Raw genomic sequence first — 17,543 nt, forward strand, 5'->3', positions numbered from 1 at the left:
AAAGCCAACAAATAAAAACATTGCAGCCTGCAGGTAGAAAACATCCTGTAAAAAATAAATATCCTATAAATCCTATATTGGCTAAGCATGGCCTGTGTGAAAGGAACTTGAAACATAGTATCAACTATCAAATTGGTCCAGCCTGAAGCTTGCACTAGAAAACTTGCAACATTGTATAAAATATTCTGGGCCCTCAGAGTTTCCCATGCCAGTAAGCCACAGCTGTAGGCTATTTGCACAAGGGATAAGAAGTAATGAAATCAAATTGTATTAGTCACATGCGCTGAATACAACAGGTGTAGACCTTACCGAGTCAATGTGCGGGGGTACAGGTTACTCAAGGTCATTTGTAAAGTGACTATGCATAGATAAAAAACAGCAAGCAGCTGTGTAAATAGTCCGGGTGGCCATTTGATTAACTGTTCAGCAGTCTTATGGCTTGGGGGTAGAAGCTGTTAAGGAGCTTTTTGGTCCTAGACTTGGCACTCCAGTACCGCTTGCCACGTGGTAGCAGAGAGAACAGTCTATGACTTGGGTGACTGGAGTCTTTGACAATTTTTGGGGCTTTCCTCTGACACCGTCTAGTATATAGGTCCTGGATGTCAAGAAGCTTGGCTCCAGTGATGTACTGGGCCGTACGCACTACCCTCTGTAGCTCCTTACGGTCAGATGCCGAGTAGTTGCATACCAGGCAGTGATGCAACCGGTCATGATCCTCTCGATGGTGCAGCTGTAGATCTTTTGGAGGATCTTGAGGATCTGGGGACCCATGACAAATCTTTTCAGTCTCCTCAGGCGGAAAAGGTGTTGTTGTGCCCTCTTTACAACTGTCTTGGTGTGTTTGGAGCATGATAGTTTGTTGGTGATTTGGACACCAAGGAACTTGAAACTCTCTACCCCCTCCACCTCAGCGCCGTCGATGCGTGAATGGCCCTCCTTTTCCTATAGTCCATGATCAGCTCCTTTGTCTTGTTCACATTGAGTGAGAAGTTGTTGTCTTGGCACCACACTGCCAGGTCTCTGACCTCCTCCCTATAGGCTGTCTCAGAGTTGTCAGTGATCAGGCCTACCACTGTTGTGTCGTCAGCAAACTTCATGAAGCTGTTGGAATCATGCTTGGCCACGCAGTCGTGGGCGAACAGGGAGGACAGGAGGGGACTAAGCACGCACCCCTGAGGGGCCCCAGGATTGAGGATCAGCGTGGCAGATGTGTTGTTGCCTACCCTTACCACCTGGGGCGGCCTGTCAGGAAGTCCAGGATCCAGTAGCAGAGGGAGGTGTTTAGTCCCAGGGTCCTTAGCTTAGTGATGAGCTTTGTAGTAAGCCTATTTCATGAAGTTTCCACCGGATCAGAGCAGGACATTTTTTCCCCTTTCACACCGAGTAGAGAGGTTATTGAAAGAGAGCTGGAAAGATTTTTCAAATAGGCTACATTGAGGAACAATTGTAATTCTGAATTGATGTAAAAACAGACTTTGTTTACTTGCTGTTTGAGGTGAAAGAAATTTACTTTGAAAAGCTCCACAGCGGTGGTGAGTTAAGACAATCAGAAATACTATCAGATCCCGAAATGGGAACATTTACAGGCCTACATTTGTGCACAGGACAGGTAGCCTAGGCCTATGTCTATGCATAATCAGGTGTGCGTCCTTACTCAACATTGACTGGAGCCTTACAAATAAAATGATAAATTGACAACTCTGAAATTAAATAAACCAAAATTTGTTCCTCACAAGTGTAGCCTAGGTTGTGCAGTCCGCAAACAACGTGTCCACTCCGACAATGAGAATGGTAAAAGACTGTAATAATAATATATTGAATGCATTAAGGTAATTTCTGTTAAGCAAACAAACTTTGTAGATTAGAAATGATAGGAATTAACGGTAAATGTACTACTGGTGATACTGGTGTGCAATCATGGATTAGCCCACTGTGACATGCATAAATCAGACAGGTGTCTTGTGTGCTATAACAAATATACACTGCTCAAAAAAATAAAGGGAACACTAAAATAACACATCCTAGATCTGAATGAATGAAATAATCTTATTAAATACTTTTTTCTTTACATAGTTGAATGTGCTGACAACAAAATCACACAAAAATAATCAATGGAAATCCAATTTATCAACCCATGGAGGTCTGGATATGGAGTCACACAAAATTAAAGTGGAAAACCACACTACAGGCTGATCCAAGTTTGATGTAATGTCCTTAAAACAAGTCAAAATGAGGCTCAGTAGTGTGTGTGGCCTCCACGTGCTTGCATAACCTCCCTACAACGCCTGGGCATGCTCCTGATGAGGTGGCGGATGGTCTCCTGAGGGATCTCCTCCCAGACCTGGACAAAAGCATCCGCCAACTCCTGGACAGTCTGTGGTGCAACGTGGCGTTGGTGGATGGAGCGAGACATGATGTCCCAGATGTGCTCAATTGGATTCAGGTCTGGGGAATGGGCGGGCCAGTCCATATTATCAATGCCTTCCTCTTGCAGGAACTGCTGACACACTCCAGCCACATGAGGTCTAGCATTGTCTTGCATTAGGAGGAACCCAGGGCCAACCGCACCAGCATATGGTCTCACAAGGGGTCTGAGGATCTCATCTCAGTACCTAATGGCATTCAGGCTACCTCTGGCGAGCACATGGAGGGCTGTGCGGCCCCCCAAAGAAATGCCACCCCACACCATGACTGACCCACCACCAAACTGGTCATGCTGGAGGATGTTGCAGGCAGCAGAACGTAATCCATGGCGTCTCCAGACTCTGTCACATCTGTCACATGTGCTCAGTGTGAACCTGCTTTCATCTGTGAAGAGCACAGGGCGCTGTGGCGAATTTGCCAATCTTGGTGTTCTCTGGCAAATGCCAAACGTCCTGCATGGTGTTGGGCTGTAAGCACAACCCCCACCTGTGGACGTCGGGCCCTCATACCACCCTCATGGAGTCTGTTTCTGACCGTTTGAGCAGACACATGCACATTTGTGGCCTGCTGGAGGTCATTTTGCAGGGCTCTGGCAGTGCTCCTCCTGCTCCTCCTTGCACAAAGGCGGAGGTAGCGGTCCTGCTGCTGGGTTGTTGCCCTCCTACGGCCTCCTCCACGTCTCCTGATGTACTGGCCTGTCTCCTGGTAGCGCCTCCATGCTCTGGACACTACGCTGACAGACACAGCAAACCTTCTTGCCACAGCTCGCATTGATGTGCCATCCTGGATGAGCTGCACTACCTGAGCCACTTGTGTGGGTTGTAGACTCCGTCTCATGCTACCACTAGAGTGAAAGCACTGCCAGCATTCAAAAGTGACCAAAACATCAGCCAGGAAGCATAGGAACTGAGAAGTGGTCTGTGGTCAGCACCTGCAGAACCACTCCTTTATCCTGTTTGGGATAGGGGGCAGTATTGAGAATTTTTGAAAAAATATGTGCCCATTTTTAACTGCCTCCTACACCAACTCCGAAGCTAGAATATGCATATTATTGTTCAGGTTTGGATAGAAAACACTCTGAAGTTTCTAAAACTGTTTGAATGGTGTCTGTGAGTATAACAGAACTCCTATGGCAGGCAAAAACCTGACAAGGTTTCAAGCAGGAAGTACCCTGTCTGACAAGGAGTCGTGCGTCTTGCATCTGTTTATTGAAAAGTAAGGATCTTAGCTGTAACGTGACAATTCCCAGGGCTCCGATAGGCTCTCAGAACCCGGGAAATACCTGAAGGTTGACGAGGCAGCCTCAGGCTGAAACACATTATCGCCTTTGGCAAGTGGCGGCTCAGAGGACCTTTGAATGAGGCGCGTGCACGATTCGCTCCTGAGGAGTAATTTTATTCGGCTGTTTAGGCTCAATGCATATTCCCGGGTCGGAATATTATCACTTTTCTACGAGATAAATGGCATAAAAATTGGTTTTAAACAGCGGTTGACATGCTTCGAAGTACGGTAATGGAATATTTAGACATTTTTTGTCACGCCAATGCGCCATGAGCAAGACCGTGATGTTGCATTCTGATAGTGTCTAGAACTCACGAACAAAACGTCGCTGTTTGGATATAACGATGGATTATTTGGGACCAAACCAACATTTGTTATTGAAGTAGAAGTCCTGGCAGTGTATTCTGACGAAGAACAAGCAAGGTAAGAACAATTTTCTTATAGGAAATGTGATTTTGGTGGAGGCTGACCTGGGTGGGTGTCTAAATAGCTAGCCCTGTGATGCCGGGCTATGTACTTAGATTATTGCAAAATGTGCTTCATCCGAAAAGCTATTTTAAAATCGGACATATCGAGTGCATAAAGGAGTAATGTATCTATAATTCTTAAAATAATTGTTATGCTTTTTGTGAACGTTTATCGTGAGTAATTTAGCAAACTGTTAGTAAATTCCCCGGAAGTTTGCGGGGGTTATGCTTTTTCTGAACGTCACATGCTAATGTAAAAAGCTGTTTTTTGATATAAATATGAACTTGATTGAACAGACATGCATGTATTGTATAACACAATGTCCTAGGTGTGTCATCTGATGAAGATCATAAAAGGTTAGTGCTGCATTTAGCTGTGGTTTGGGTTTATGTGACATGATATGCTAGCTTGAAAAATGGGTGTCTGATTATTTCTGGCTGGGCACTCTGCTGACATAATCTAATGTTTTGCTTTCGTTGTAAAGCCTTTTTGAAATCGGACAGTGGGGTTAGATTAACGAGATTCTTGTCTTTAAATAGCTGTAAAATAGTCATATGTTTGAGAAATTGAAGTAATAGTATTTCTAACGATTCAAAAATCGTGCCACTGGATTTCAGTGGCTGTTACGTAGGTGGGAAGAGTTCGTCCCACATGCGCCAGAGAGGTTATTGGGGGTGTCTTGCTAATTGCCTATAATTTCCACGTGTTGTCTATTCCATTTGCACAACAGCATGTGAAATTTATTGTCAATCAGTGTTGCTTCCTAAGTGGACAGTTTGATTTCACAGAAGTGTGATTGACTTGGAGTTACATTAGTGTTGTTTAAGTGTTTCCTTTATTTTTTTGAGCAGTATATATATATATATATTTATTTGCTACTGCTTGACAAAAAAATCTTGGTCGACAAACAGCCTATCGACAAAACAATTAACCAGTCGACTAAATGGGGTCAGCCCTAGCCTCGATGCCCGTCTGCTTTATAGAACAAGCCACGGCCACACTGACTCACTGTACCTAATAAACTGACCAGTGAGTTTATATGCCATTTAACAGATGCTTTTAACCAAAGCAACTTACAGTCATGCCTGCATACATCTTTTTGTATGGGTGACGCCACGAGAATCGAACTAACAGTCCTTGGCGTTGCAAACTAAGCCAGACAGGACCAGGTTGTGACAACAAGCAAACATACCTATCTATTGCCTCTGTTTTAGATGGAGACTGAGGAGAACCTCTACTCCTGTCTCCCTTTGTTACGACCGACTGGTGTTCTGCACCGCTTTCAAGACTGTTTGATTGGAATACCGAGTGGAATTGTGGCTGTGGCGAAGCCCATGGCTGTGTCCCAAATCGCACCCTATTCCCTACATAGTCCACTACTTTTGACCAGCGCCCTATGGGGGAATTAGGGTGCCCTATATAGGGAATATGGTGCCATTTGGGATGTAGCTCACGGCTCCCGCTCTCCCCATAAACAGAGGGCAGCGCAGCTTTGATTTCCAGATTGGGTGAGCTGGCAACGCATGGCCCAATCAGCAGGCCGGCGGGGGTGGTGGGTGAAGTGTGTCGGGAGTGGTGATGATCCACAGAACACTGATCTGCACTTGTCATAATGTCATATCTCCCACTGTCTTTCACACACACACTGTTTTTTTTTTGCAATTTAATGGAAATATGGCATTTATTAATTCCACATGGTATGACAGAGGAGCTCTAGTTCTCCTCATCTATAGTTTGAAAAACATCAGCTCCTACAATAGCAGCAAGTAGATTAGTGACTCAATAAGTAGCTATTGGTATCATCTTGCTTGAGCAATTGAATTGAATGTTTTCTTTTAGTCACCTTCTTGTCTTTTCAGTCACCTTCTTGTCTGAAGGACAAGTGGATAAACAGGTTAATGTCAAGCCCTGCATGTTTTCTTTTTTCAAAAGTCTCATGGAATGTAGGCATTGAATACCACACATTGGCTGCTACTGTAGGCTGAATGATAGAACAGCTATTTCCATGTTAAAATGTCATGGGATGCGTTTTTCTCCATAGTTTTTTTTATGGTAGGCCATTCTAGTTGTCCTACATTATGATCAAAAAGCCACAGTAGCCTACTTGGCCACTGTAAAAACGGTAACTTAAAGCAGGTACAACCTCAGTGTTCACAGTAAACGTGCGCAGGAAGTTACACAAAATGTTCACAACTTTCAAGTTTGCGCTCAGCAGACCTGAAATTTGCTCAGTGCTGAAACAAATTTGAGGGAACATTGGGTAGGAGGCATATGTACTGGTCCAGACAATATTACAGTAAATGAGATATGGGTAAATTAAGCCATTGTATAGAGTTAGGAAGCAAGGCTGATGAACCAAACCACTAATCTTTCTGATGATACCAACAGATTTCATCACTTTGCATCGGACAAATTAAATATGATCTTTCCAGGCTAACTTTTCAACAATTAGAACTCAGAGGAATTTAGTGGATGTGATTTAAAAACATTTTTTTTTTTACAATATTTATTATTCTTACTCGTTAATACAATGAGGTTAGATTTTTTGTTTTTACATTTAAAGATCATTTGTTTATCTGGAACCATTCAGAAAATATGGCTTCATTAATTAGTGTCAAAATTATTGTGTGATAAAATCAAATTGTTATCATCAGCAAGGAGAATGGGAAGTACAGTAGAAGACACAGCAGCAATGTCATTGATATAGATTAAGAATAACAAAGGTCTAATTATCGAACCATGTGGCATGCCACAGGATGTCTTGGCCCTGGTAGATGAACATCCCTTAGCATAAACAAATTGTTCTCCTACATAATCATAACTATATAGCCAATTATATGTATAATCATGAAAACAGTAATAATGCAATTTAGAAGTAATATTTAATCATCAACCGTGTCAAGCGCTTTGGATAAATAAAAAAAAATGCCGAGAGCGTAATCATTGTTGTTCAGGGCTGTAAAGATTTTATCCACAAGTTGCAAAAGAGACATATCTGTGGAGTAGTTCTTACGAAAACCATATTGGTGCTCATATAGAATACAATGTTGATTTAAATGATTCAACATTCGCTTATACACACATTTTTCTAGGATTTTAGAAAAACATGGTAGTATAGATAGATATTGGCCGATAATTTGTAAAAGATCTGAGATCCCCAGAGTTATAAAGGGGGATAACTTTGGCAATTTTCTAATCTTTAGGAACAAAACCAGTTTGCATTGATTTGGTGAAGATATACAATACCAGTCAAAAGTTTGGACACACCTACTCATTCAAGGGTTTTCCTTTATTTGTACTATTTTCTACATTGTAGACAAATCTAAATATATTTGAGATTCTTCTAATTAATGAAAAGCAGCATATGGCTGCTTTTCCTTCACTCTGCAGTCCAACTCATCCCAAACCATCTCAATTGGGTTGAGGTCGGGTGATTGTGGAGGCCAGGTCATCTGATGCAGCACTCCAACATTCTCCTTCTTGGTCAAATAGCCCTTACATAGCCTGGAGGTGTGTTGGTTCACTGTCCTGTTGAAAAACAAATGATAGTCCTGTCACGGTTGTCGAAAGGAGGAGCGGACCAAAGTGCAGCGTGTGTGTCGTTCCACATTTTATTTACACTGTGAAACTATGCAATACATATAAATCTCTACATATAAATCTCTCTATGTCCCCTATCCTCCCGGCCGGCTCGGTCCTCCCCTCCTGCTCCGTGGCTTGATGACTCCTTGCGAGCTCACAGAACAGGGCTCCGGGCAGCCGAGCGGAAATGGAGGAAAACTAGCCTCCCTGCGGACCTGGCATATTTTCACTCCCTCCTCTCTATATTTTCTTCCTCTGTTTCTGCTGCTAAAGCCACTTTCTACCACTCTAAATTCCAAGCATCTGCCTCTAACCCTAGGAAGCTCTTTGCCACCTTCTCCTCCATCCTGAATCCTCCCCCCCCTCTCTGCGGATGACTTCGTCAACTATTTTGAAAAAAAGGTTGACGACATTCGATCCTCGTTTGTTAAGTCAAACGACACCACTGGTCCTGCTCACGTTGCCCTACCCTATGCTTTGACCTCTTTCTCCCCTCTCTCTCCAGATTTAATCTTGCGACTTGTGATGGCCGGCCGCCCAACAACCTGCCCGCTTGATCCTATCCCCTCCTCTCTTCTCCAGACCATTTCCGGAGACCTTCTCCCCTATCTCACCTCGCTCATCAACTCATCCTCGACCGCTGGCTACGTCCCTTCTGTCTTCAAGAGAGCGAGAGTTGCACCCTTCTGAAAAAACCTACACTCGATCCCTCCGATGTCAACAACTACAGACCAGTATCCCTTCTTTCTTTTCTCTCCAAAACTCTTGAGCGTGCCGTCCTTAGCCAGCTCTCTTGCTATCTCTCTCAGAATGACCTTCTTGATCCAAATCAGTCAGGTTTCAAGACTGGCCATTCAACTGAGACCGCTCTTCTCTGTGTCACGGAGGCTCTCCGCACTGCTAAAGCTAACTCTCTCTCCTCTGCTCTCATCCTCCTAGACCTATCTGCTGCCTTTGATACTGTGAACCATCAGATCCTCCTCTCCACCCTCTCCGAGTTGGGCATCTCCGGCGGGGCTGACTCTTGGATTGCGTCCTACCTGACAGGTCGCTCCTACCAGGTGGCGTGGCGAGAATCCGTCTCCGCACCACGTGCTCTCACCACTGGTGTCCCCGAGGGCTCAGTTCTAGGCCCTCTCCTATTCTCGCTATACACCAAGTCACTTGGCTCTGTCATATCCTCACATGGTCTCTCCTATCATTGCTACGCAGACGACACACAATTCATCTTCTCCTTTCCCCCTTCTGATAACCAGGTGGCGAATCGCATCTCTGCATGTCTGGCAGACATATCAGTGTGGATGACGGATCACCACCTCAAGCTGAACCTCGGCAAGACGGAGCTGCTCTTCCTCCCGGGGAAGGACTGCCCGTTCCATGATCTCGCCATCACGGTTGACAACCCCATTGTGTCCTCCTCCCAGAGTGCTAAGAGCCTTGGCGTGACTCTGGACAACACCCTGTCGTTCTCAGCTAACATCAAGGCGGTGACCCGATCCTGTAGGTTCATGCTCTACAACATTCGCAGAGTACGACCCTGCCTTACACAGGAAGCGGCGCAGGTCCTAATCCAGGCACTTGTCATCTCCCGTCTGGATTACTGCAACTCACTGCTGGCGGGGCTCCCTGCCTGTGCCATTAAACCCTTACAACTCATCCAGAATGCCGCAGCCCGTCTGGTGTTCAACCTTCCCAAGTTCTCGCACGTCACCCCGCTCCTCCGCACACTCCACTGGCTTCCAGTTGAAGCTCGCATCTGCTACAAGACCATGGTGCTTGCCTACGGAGCTGTGAGGGGAACGGCACCTCCGTACCTTCAGGCTCTGATCAGTCCCTACACCCAAACAAGGGCACTGCGTTCATCTACCTCTGGCCTGCTCGCCTCCCTACCTATGCGGAAGCACAGTTCCCGCTCAGCCCAGTCAAAACTGTTCGCTGCTCTGGCACCCCAATGGTGGAATAAGCTCCCTCACGACGCCAGGACAGCGGAGTCAATCACCACCTTCCGGAGACACCTGAAACCCCACCTCTTTAAGGAATACCTGGGATAGGATAAAGTAATCCTTCTACCCCCCCACCCCCAAAAAGATATAGATGTACTATTGTAAAGTGGTTGTTCCACTGGATATCATAAGGTGAATGCATCAATTTGTAAGTCGCTCTGGATAAGAGCGTCTGCTAAATGACGTAAATGTAAATGTAAATAAACTGAATGACAAAAACAACAAACCGTGACGCAGATGTGAAACATGCACTGACTCAAAGATAATCTCCCACAAACCCAGGTGGAAAAAAAACCCTACTTAAGTATGATCTCCAATTAGAGAAAACGAGGACCAGCTGCCTCTAATTGGAGATCATCCCAAACAAAACCTCAACATAGAAATACAAAACTAGAACCTGACAACATTGAAATAGAAAACATAGAAGAAAAAAAACCTGTCACGCCCTGACCTACTCTACCATAGAAAATAACTTCTTTCTATGGTCAGGACGAGACAGTCCCCCCCCACCTAAACAAAAACAACAGGACCCCAATAAGAAGGATTATGGCAGGATTATGGCTGCACCTTCGGTTGTGCTTCAAGAGTTCAGCATAGGGAGTTTGTATGAAGGTCTGGTTATTCACAGGCAAATAGTAACATGCTCCAAACCGCTCTGGTGAAAAACGTTTCTGCCCTGTTTGCAATCGTCCACATGGCTGGGAGAACCTCCTTAGATTAATGCAGATGAAGGGTGTTAGATATGCATAGGAAGTGTAGTGTACTGGTATTTCTGTATATATGAATCACAAATCAGCCTTTTACTTAAATCATGTTTCTAGTCTATTGCACAGTTACAATGTGTAATCATTGATGTCCCAGGAGCGGTAAACACTGTTGAAGTGTATAATTGTAATAAATACATGCAGACACAGCATCATTCAAAGAATGGAGTTTGATACACCTGGTATTGGATATGACTGAATTTTTTTTGTTGCTAAATAGCGATTTTTGTAACATTTAATTAATCACCAAAAAATATGCACAAAAAAATATGCACAATCGTTTGTCTCTACATTACCTAACATATTCCTCTCAATTGTACATTTCTGCTTGACTCGTTATGATGTTATAATTACTTACATTTGTTCCACCGTAATGTTTTTGTCAGACATCTTTGCTGAAGAAAGTCACCAGCGACGGGTGCCATAACGTCAAATTTGCCATTGGAACCACTCGATATGATTGGTCATATAAAAACCTTGGGACACAAATATATAATGAGTGCTCTAACTCCCCCCTGCGGTGGTCTGGAGCAATGAAGCCGTGATGCTGGGTACCTGTAAGTACCGCGGCGTAAGCTCTCAACTTTTAAAGGAGGAACATATCAGAATCGGACGATATTAGCTAAAAATGCCAGCATCGGTATCGGCCCGATGTGTAGTTTTAACGCCGACGTGAAAAACCGATGTCAAAGCTGACGTGCATACCTATATAACGTAGGTACATGACATAATGACGCCATGTAATATTTTACACTACACGTGCAACACAGCATTCCTAACCTAGCCCACAATGTCTACTGTGTGGATCAAACAGTCGAGCAGTCATTTAAAAGAGTAGGAACATTTCAGCAAGACAACTCAAAGGCAAAATCCATTAACGCCAAGATAATGGAATTCATTGCTCTTGACAATCAACCATTCTCTGTCTTTCGCTGACTGGTCGAGCACTGGTACACACTACACAAGTGCGCTATTTTTCAGATGTTGCCCTACTGGAGTTACACAGTAATAGCATCATTGCTATTAGCTTCACGACTGACATTTGAACCAGCGATATCAGCCCCATGAGCCTGATAAGTCTGACAGCACAGTGGTTCGTCGAGGATTTCCTACTGAGGAAAGTCGTATTGCATGCTCATGAATTTGCTGGTTGTCATACCGCTACTGCCATTTCAATGGCATTTGAGAACATGTTTGAAACTTGGAAACATGAACACACTAGCTTACTCCATTCGAACAACTGACTAGAGAAATAAGCTCATCAACGGTGCCTGCAGCAGATGTGATACCCTCTGTCATGGCATTGAAACGCCTGCTCAACAAAACTGCCGACACAGGCTGTGAACTCGTGATTCGGTGGCATTCTCTCTTTACTGTGTCGCCACCATGCTCGATGCTTTGTACAAGGACCGCTACTTCGATGCAGACAAGAAACAGGATTTACGTGAAATGTTACACACACAGCTGGACAAGATGGAAATGGACAAAGTGACAGTGCGCACCGAGGAAGAGAGGCCATGGACAGACAGAGCTGAAACTTCACTGCTTGACATGTATGATGAAATCTTGGTTGAGAATGAAACAACTGAACAAATGAACAACGAAACAGCACAGCAAGTAAGTGAAAGAAATAGGTTTTGATTATATTTTACTGGTAATGGGGACATACATAAATGCCAAAAAAAAATCTTTTTGGTCAATGTGGTGTGTGTAACCTTTAAAAGGCCGCAAAAATGTTTGTTATCGGTATAATTGTTTTGGGCAAGGAAAATATCAGATATCTTATCGGCCGAAAATGTCATATCACTAGTGGAGTCCTTACCCATCTTCTGAAAATGTCTAAACCCTACCTCTTTACAACCCTACCCAACACCCCCCCACCCCTGCAAAGAAATTAAACAAAAAAGGCATTTATCTTTTCCTACTAGCACTGACTTTGCTGATAAATACTTTGTTGAGGGAAAATGTACTTGATACAATTGTGAAGTGTTGTTGTCTCACTTAGCTATCTTATTTTCTGGCCAAACATTAATTTGGCAATAACAATTTCAAACATGGTCTGTGTGTGTGTCTGTGTTTGGTTCCCTGGTGTCCTTACCTTGGCTGATGACGGCTTTACGGTTCCGTCCATCCAGGTCAGCTCTTTCGATGACGTGATGCTTGGCGTCCACCCAGTACATGCGGTGCCCGGCGTAGTCGATGGTCAGCCCGTTGGGCCAGAACAAGTGTGTGTCGGCGATGATGCAGCGGTTGGAGCCGTCCATGTTGGCATACTCGATACGAGGAGTGTTACCCCAGTCCGTCCAGTAGATCTTGCTGTGGGGGGTGGAAAAAGTAATGGAAACTTAGGGTTAGGTTGTCATTGTCCAACAAAAAGATAGGTCACATATCATAGAACAAGCACCATTCAGACCTGGGATCAAATAGGACTTATTTTCTTTCAAATAATTTTGCTGCCTATATCACGTTTTCCTGGCGCAATGGAACCAATGCAGTAGTCCCATAAGTGCAAACCCCGCCCATCTGGCACTCCATGCAGGCTCATCAAACGATGTTCAAAGTATTTAAAAGAAAATAAATACTATTTGAACCTAGGTGATTCATAGTTGTGTTATCAGATGCCACTGATGTCAGCTGTTTGATGTCAGCATTCATATCCAATTTACCAATCATCCTCTGAATTACCATACAATGAGGGGGAAAAGTATTTGATCCCCTGCTGATTTTGTACGTTTGCCCACTGACAAAGAAATGATCAGTCTATCATTTTAATGGTAGGTCTATTTGAACAGTGAGAGACAGAATAACAACAACAAAAAATCCAGAAAAACGCATGTCAAAAATGTTGTAAATTGATTTGCATTTTAATGAGGGAAATAAGTATTTGACCCCCTCTCAATCAGAAAGATTTCTGGCTCCCAGGTGTCTTTTATACAGGAAACGAGCTGAGATTAGGAGCACACTCTTAAAGGGAGTGCTCCTAATCCCAGCTTGTTACCTGTATAAAAAGACACCTGTCTACAGAAGCAATCAATCAATCAGATTCCAAACTCTCCACTATGGCCAAGACCAAAGAGCTCTCCAAGGATGTCAGGGACAAGATTGTAGACCTACACAAGGCTGGAATGGCCTACAAGACCATCGCCAAGCAGCTTGGTGAGAAGGTGACAACAGTTGGTGCGATTATTCGCAAATGGAAGAAACACAAAAGAACTCTCAATATCCCTCGGCCAGGGGCTCCATGCAAGATCTCACCTCGTGGAGTTGCAATGATCATGAGAACGGTGAGGAATCAGCCCAGAACTACACGGGAGGATCTTGTCAATGATTTCAAGGCAGCTGGGACCATAGTCACCAAGAAAACAATTGGTAACACACTACGCCGTGAAGGACTGAAATCCTGCAGCGCTCAAGAAAGCACATATACATGCACGTCTGAAGTTTGCCAATGAACATCTGAATGATTCAGAGGACAACTGGGTGAAAGTGTTGTGGTCAGATGAGACCAAAATGGAGCTCTTTGGCATCAACTCCACTCGCCGTGTTTGGAGGAGGAGGAATGCTGCCTATGACCCCAAGAAAACCATCCCCACCATCAAACATGGAGGTGGAAACATTATGCTTTGGGGGTGTTTTTCTGCTAAGGGGACAGGACAACTTCACCGCATCAAAGGGATGATTCCAGCATGACAATGACCCAAAACACACGGCCAAGGCAACAAAGGAGTGGCTCAAGAAGAAGCACATTAAGGTCCTGGAGTGGCCTAGCCAGTCTCAGACCTAAATCCCATAGAAAATCTGTGGAGGGAGCTGAAGGTTCGAGATGCCAAATGTCAGCCTCGAAACCTTAATGACTTGGAGAAGATCTGCAAAGAGGAGTGGGACAAAATCCCTCCTGAGATGTGTGCAAACCTGGTGGCCAACTACAAGAAACGTCTGACCTCTATGATTGCCAACAAGGGTTTTGCCACCAAGTACTAAGTCATGTTTTGCAGAGGGGTCAAATACTTATCTCCCTCATTAAAATGCAAATCATTTTATAACATTTTTGACATGCGCTTTTCTGGATATTTTTGTTGTTATTCTGTCTCTCACTGTTCAAATAAACCTACCAATAAAATTATAGACTGATCATTTCTTTGTCAGTGGGCAAACGTACAAAATCAGCAGGGGATCAAATACTTTTTTCCCTCACTGTATACAATTACCAGAGAACCCTGCGGCCTTATTTTGACATAATTGCTTGTTTAGGTTCTACCTCTGAAAATGACACAGGCTACTTATAAATATATATTCCCAAATTGGGGAGGGGAAAAACATAGTGGTGATTTCCATGTGGAGTGGAGAAACATCAATAAATAGGGAACTGACAGCTGTCAGTGAAGCTAACTATTTTGCTAGCCTTATGTTTGTTTTTACTACACCGTATTCAAAAGATTAGTCAGATGGCTAGGCTAGTTCTGGAGCTGGATTTGTCATAAGCATTGAGAGCAAACTCACCACAAATGGAAACCAGTATCTTTCACCTCGCCATCTATTGTTATCTCAAGTTTTGGCATCTTCTACAAGAGACAAGCGTTTTTCTACATTGTAATAGACACAGTGTAAACTTTGGTATGCAGGCTTTGGCTGCGGTACAGCAAAGCCAAGTCAGCCTGTGCTCATGGTTCTCACATGGGAAGTTAAATGATAGGCTATAATGACTTTGCTCATGATGCACGTTGTATCGGACACGAAACACCAATACAAATGTAACAACCGCACAACAAATTAGATAAGTTCCTTGAATTTTCCTTCGCGGGTGCCTGTTCATTATAGGACAGAAATTTGTGGCTTAGCTGCACCAATCAAAGCAGTGCAGCGTGTAGTGAAGCTAGACTTTAGTGGTCAAAACAATTCATCTTGGGTCGACGGTGGGAGCAGGATTGCAAAACGCAATAATATGACGCAATTATACCATTTATAAAATGGTCATATACAGCTCTGAAAAAAATTAAGAGACCACTGCAAAATGATCCGTTTCTCTGGTTTTTACTATTTATAGGTATGTGATGGGGTAAAATGAACTACTGACAACCTTTCTCCCAAAGAAAAAATATTTGGGCATTTATTTGCAGAAAATGACAACTGGTCAAAATAACAAAAAAGATGCAGTCTGGTCAGACCTCGAATAATGCAAAGAAAATAATACAAATGTTTTAACTTAGGAAGAGTTCAGAAATAAATATCAAGTGGAATAACCGTGATTTTCAACCACAGCTTTCATGCGTCTTGGCATGCTCTCCACCAGTCTTTCACATTGATGTTGGGTGACTTTATACCACTCCTGGCGCAAATATTCAAGCAGCTCAGCTTTGTTTGATGGCTTGTGACCATCCATCTTCATCTTGATCACATTCCAGAGGTTTTCAATGGGGTTCAGGTCTGGAGATTGGGCTGGCCATGACAGGGTCTTGATCTGGTGGTCTTCCATCCACACCTTGATTGACCTGGTTGTGTGGCAAAAAAAAAAACAATCCTCAGAGTTGGGGAACATTGTCACAGCAGAAGGAAGCAAGTTTTCCTCCAGGACAACCTTGTACGTGGCTTGATTCATGCGTCCTTCACAAAGACAAATCTGCCCGATTCCAGCCTTGCTGAAGCACCCCCAGATCATCACCCATCCTCCACCAAATTTCACAATTGGTGCGAGACACTGTGGCTTGTAGGCCTCTCCAGGTCTCGCACCCACTGTGAAATTTGGTGGAGGATCGGTGATGATCTGGGGGTGCGTTATAAATGAATATGAACTTATTTTCTTTGCATTATTCAAGGTCTGACAACAATGTATATTTTTTGTTATATTGACAAGTTGTCATTTACAGCAAATAAATGCTCTAAATAAAATTTGGGATCAATGTTGTCGGTAGTTTATAGAATAAAACAAAAATACATGCTGAGCACTTGTTGGCTGCTTTTCCTTTACTCTGTGGTCCAACTCATCCCAAACCATCTCAATTTGGTTGAGGTCGGGTGATTGTGGAGGCCAGGTCATCTGATGCAGCTCTCCTTCTTGGTCAAAGAGCCCTTACACTGCCTGGAGGTGTGTTGGGTCATTGTCCTGTTGAAAAACAAATGACAGTCCCACTAAGCGCAAACTAGATGGGATGGTGTATCGCTGTAGAATGCTGTGGTAGCCATGCTGGTTAAGTGTGCCTTGAATTCTAAATAAATCATAGACAGTGTCACCAGCAAAGCACCCCCACAACTTCACATCTCCTCCTCCATGCTTCACGGTGGGAACCACACATGCAGATATCATCCGTTCACTTACTCTGCATCTCACAAAGACTTTGTGGAACCAAAAATCTCAAATTTGGACTCATCAGACCAAAGGACAGATTTCCACCAGTCTAATGTCCATTGCTCGTGTTTCTTGGCCCAAGCAAGTCTCTTCTTATTAATGTTGTCCTTTAGTAGTGGTTTCTTTGCAGCAATTCAACCATGAAGGCCTGATTCACGCAGTCTCCTCTGAACAGTTGATGTTGAGATGTGTCTGTTACTTGAACTCTGTGAAGCATTCATTTGGGCTGCAATCTGAGGTGCAGGTAGCTCTAATGAACATATCCTCTGCAGCAGAGGTAACTCTGGGTCTTCCTTTCCTGTGGCTGTCCTCCATGGAGAGCCAGTTTAATCATAGCGCTTCATGGTTTTTGCGACTGCACTTGAAGAAACTTTCAAAGTTCATGATGCGGGTTGAGAGAATGCCAAGAGTGTGCAAAGCTGTCATCAAGGCAAAGGGTGGCTACTTTGAAGAATTTCAAATCTAAAATATATTTAGATTTAAAAAATATATATATTTACCCTTTATTTAACTAGGCAAGTCAGTTAAGAACAAATTCTTATTTACAATGACGGCCTACACCGGCCAAACCCGGACGCCCTAGGCCAATTGTGCGCCACCCTATGGGACTCCCAATCACGGCTGGTTGTAATACAGCCTGGATTCGAACCAGGGTGTCTGTAGTGACACCTCTAGCAC

General features: G+C 43.8%; 1 protein-coding gene across 1 annotated transcript in view; it reads right to left on the reverse strand.

The window, feature by feature from the left end:
* Positions 1 to 17,543, reverse strand: part of LOC115202825 (low-density lipoprotein receptor-related protein 4-like) — a 233,810-nt gene that overhangs the window by 35,988 nt on the left and 180,279 nt on the right. The window contains 1 exon segment of the mRNA XM_029766876.1: positions 12,621 to 12,838. Within this exon segment, the coding sequence (XP_029622736.1) occupies positions 12,621 to 12,838 (218 nt within the window).

The sequence above is a fragment of the Salmo trutta genome, chromosome 12, assembly GCF_901001165.1.
Source record: "Salmo trutta chromosome 12, fSalTru1.1, whole genome shotgun sequence".
Lineage (NCBI taxonomy): Eukaryota > Metazoa > Chordata > Actinopteri > Salmoniformes > Salmonidae > Salmo > Salmo trutta.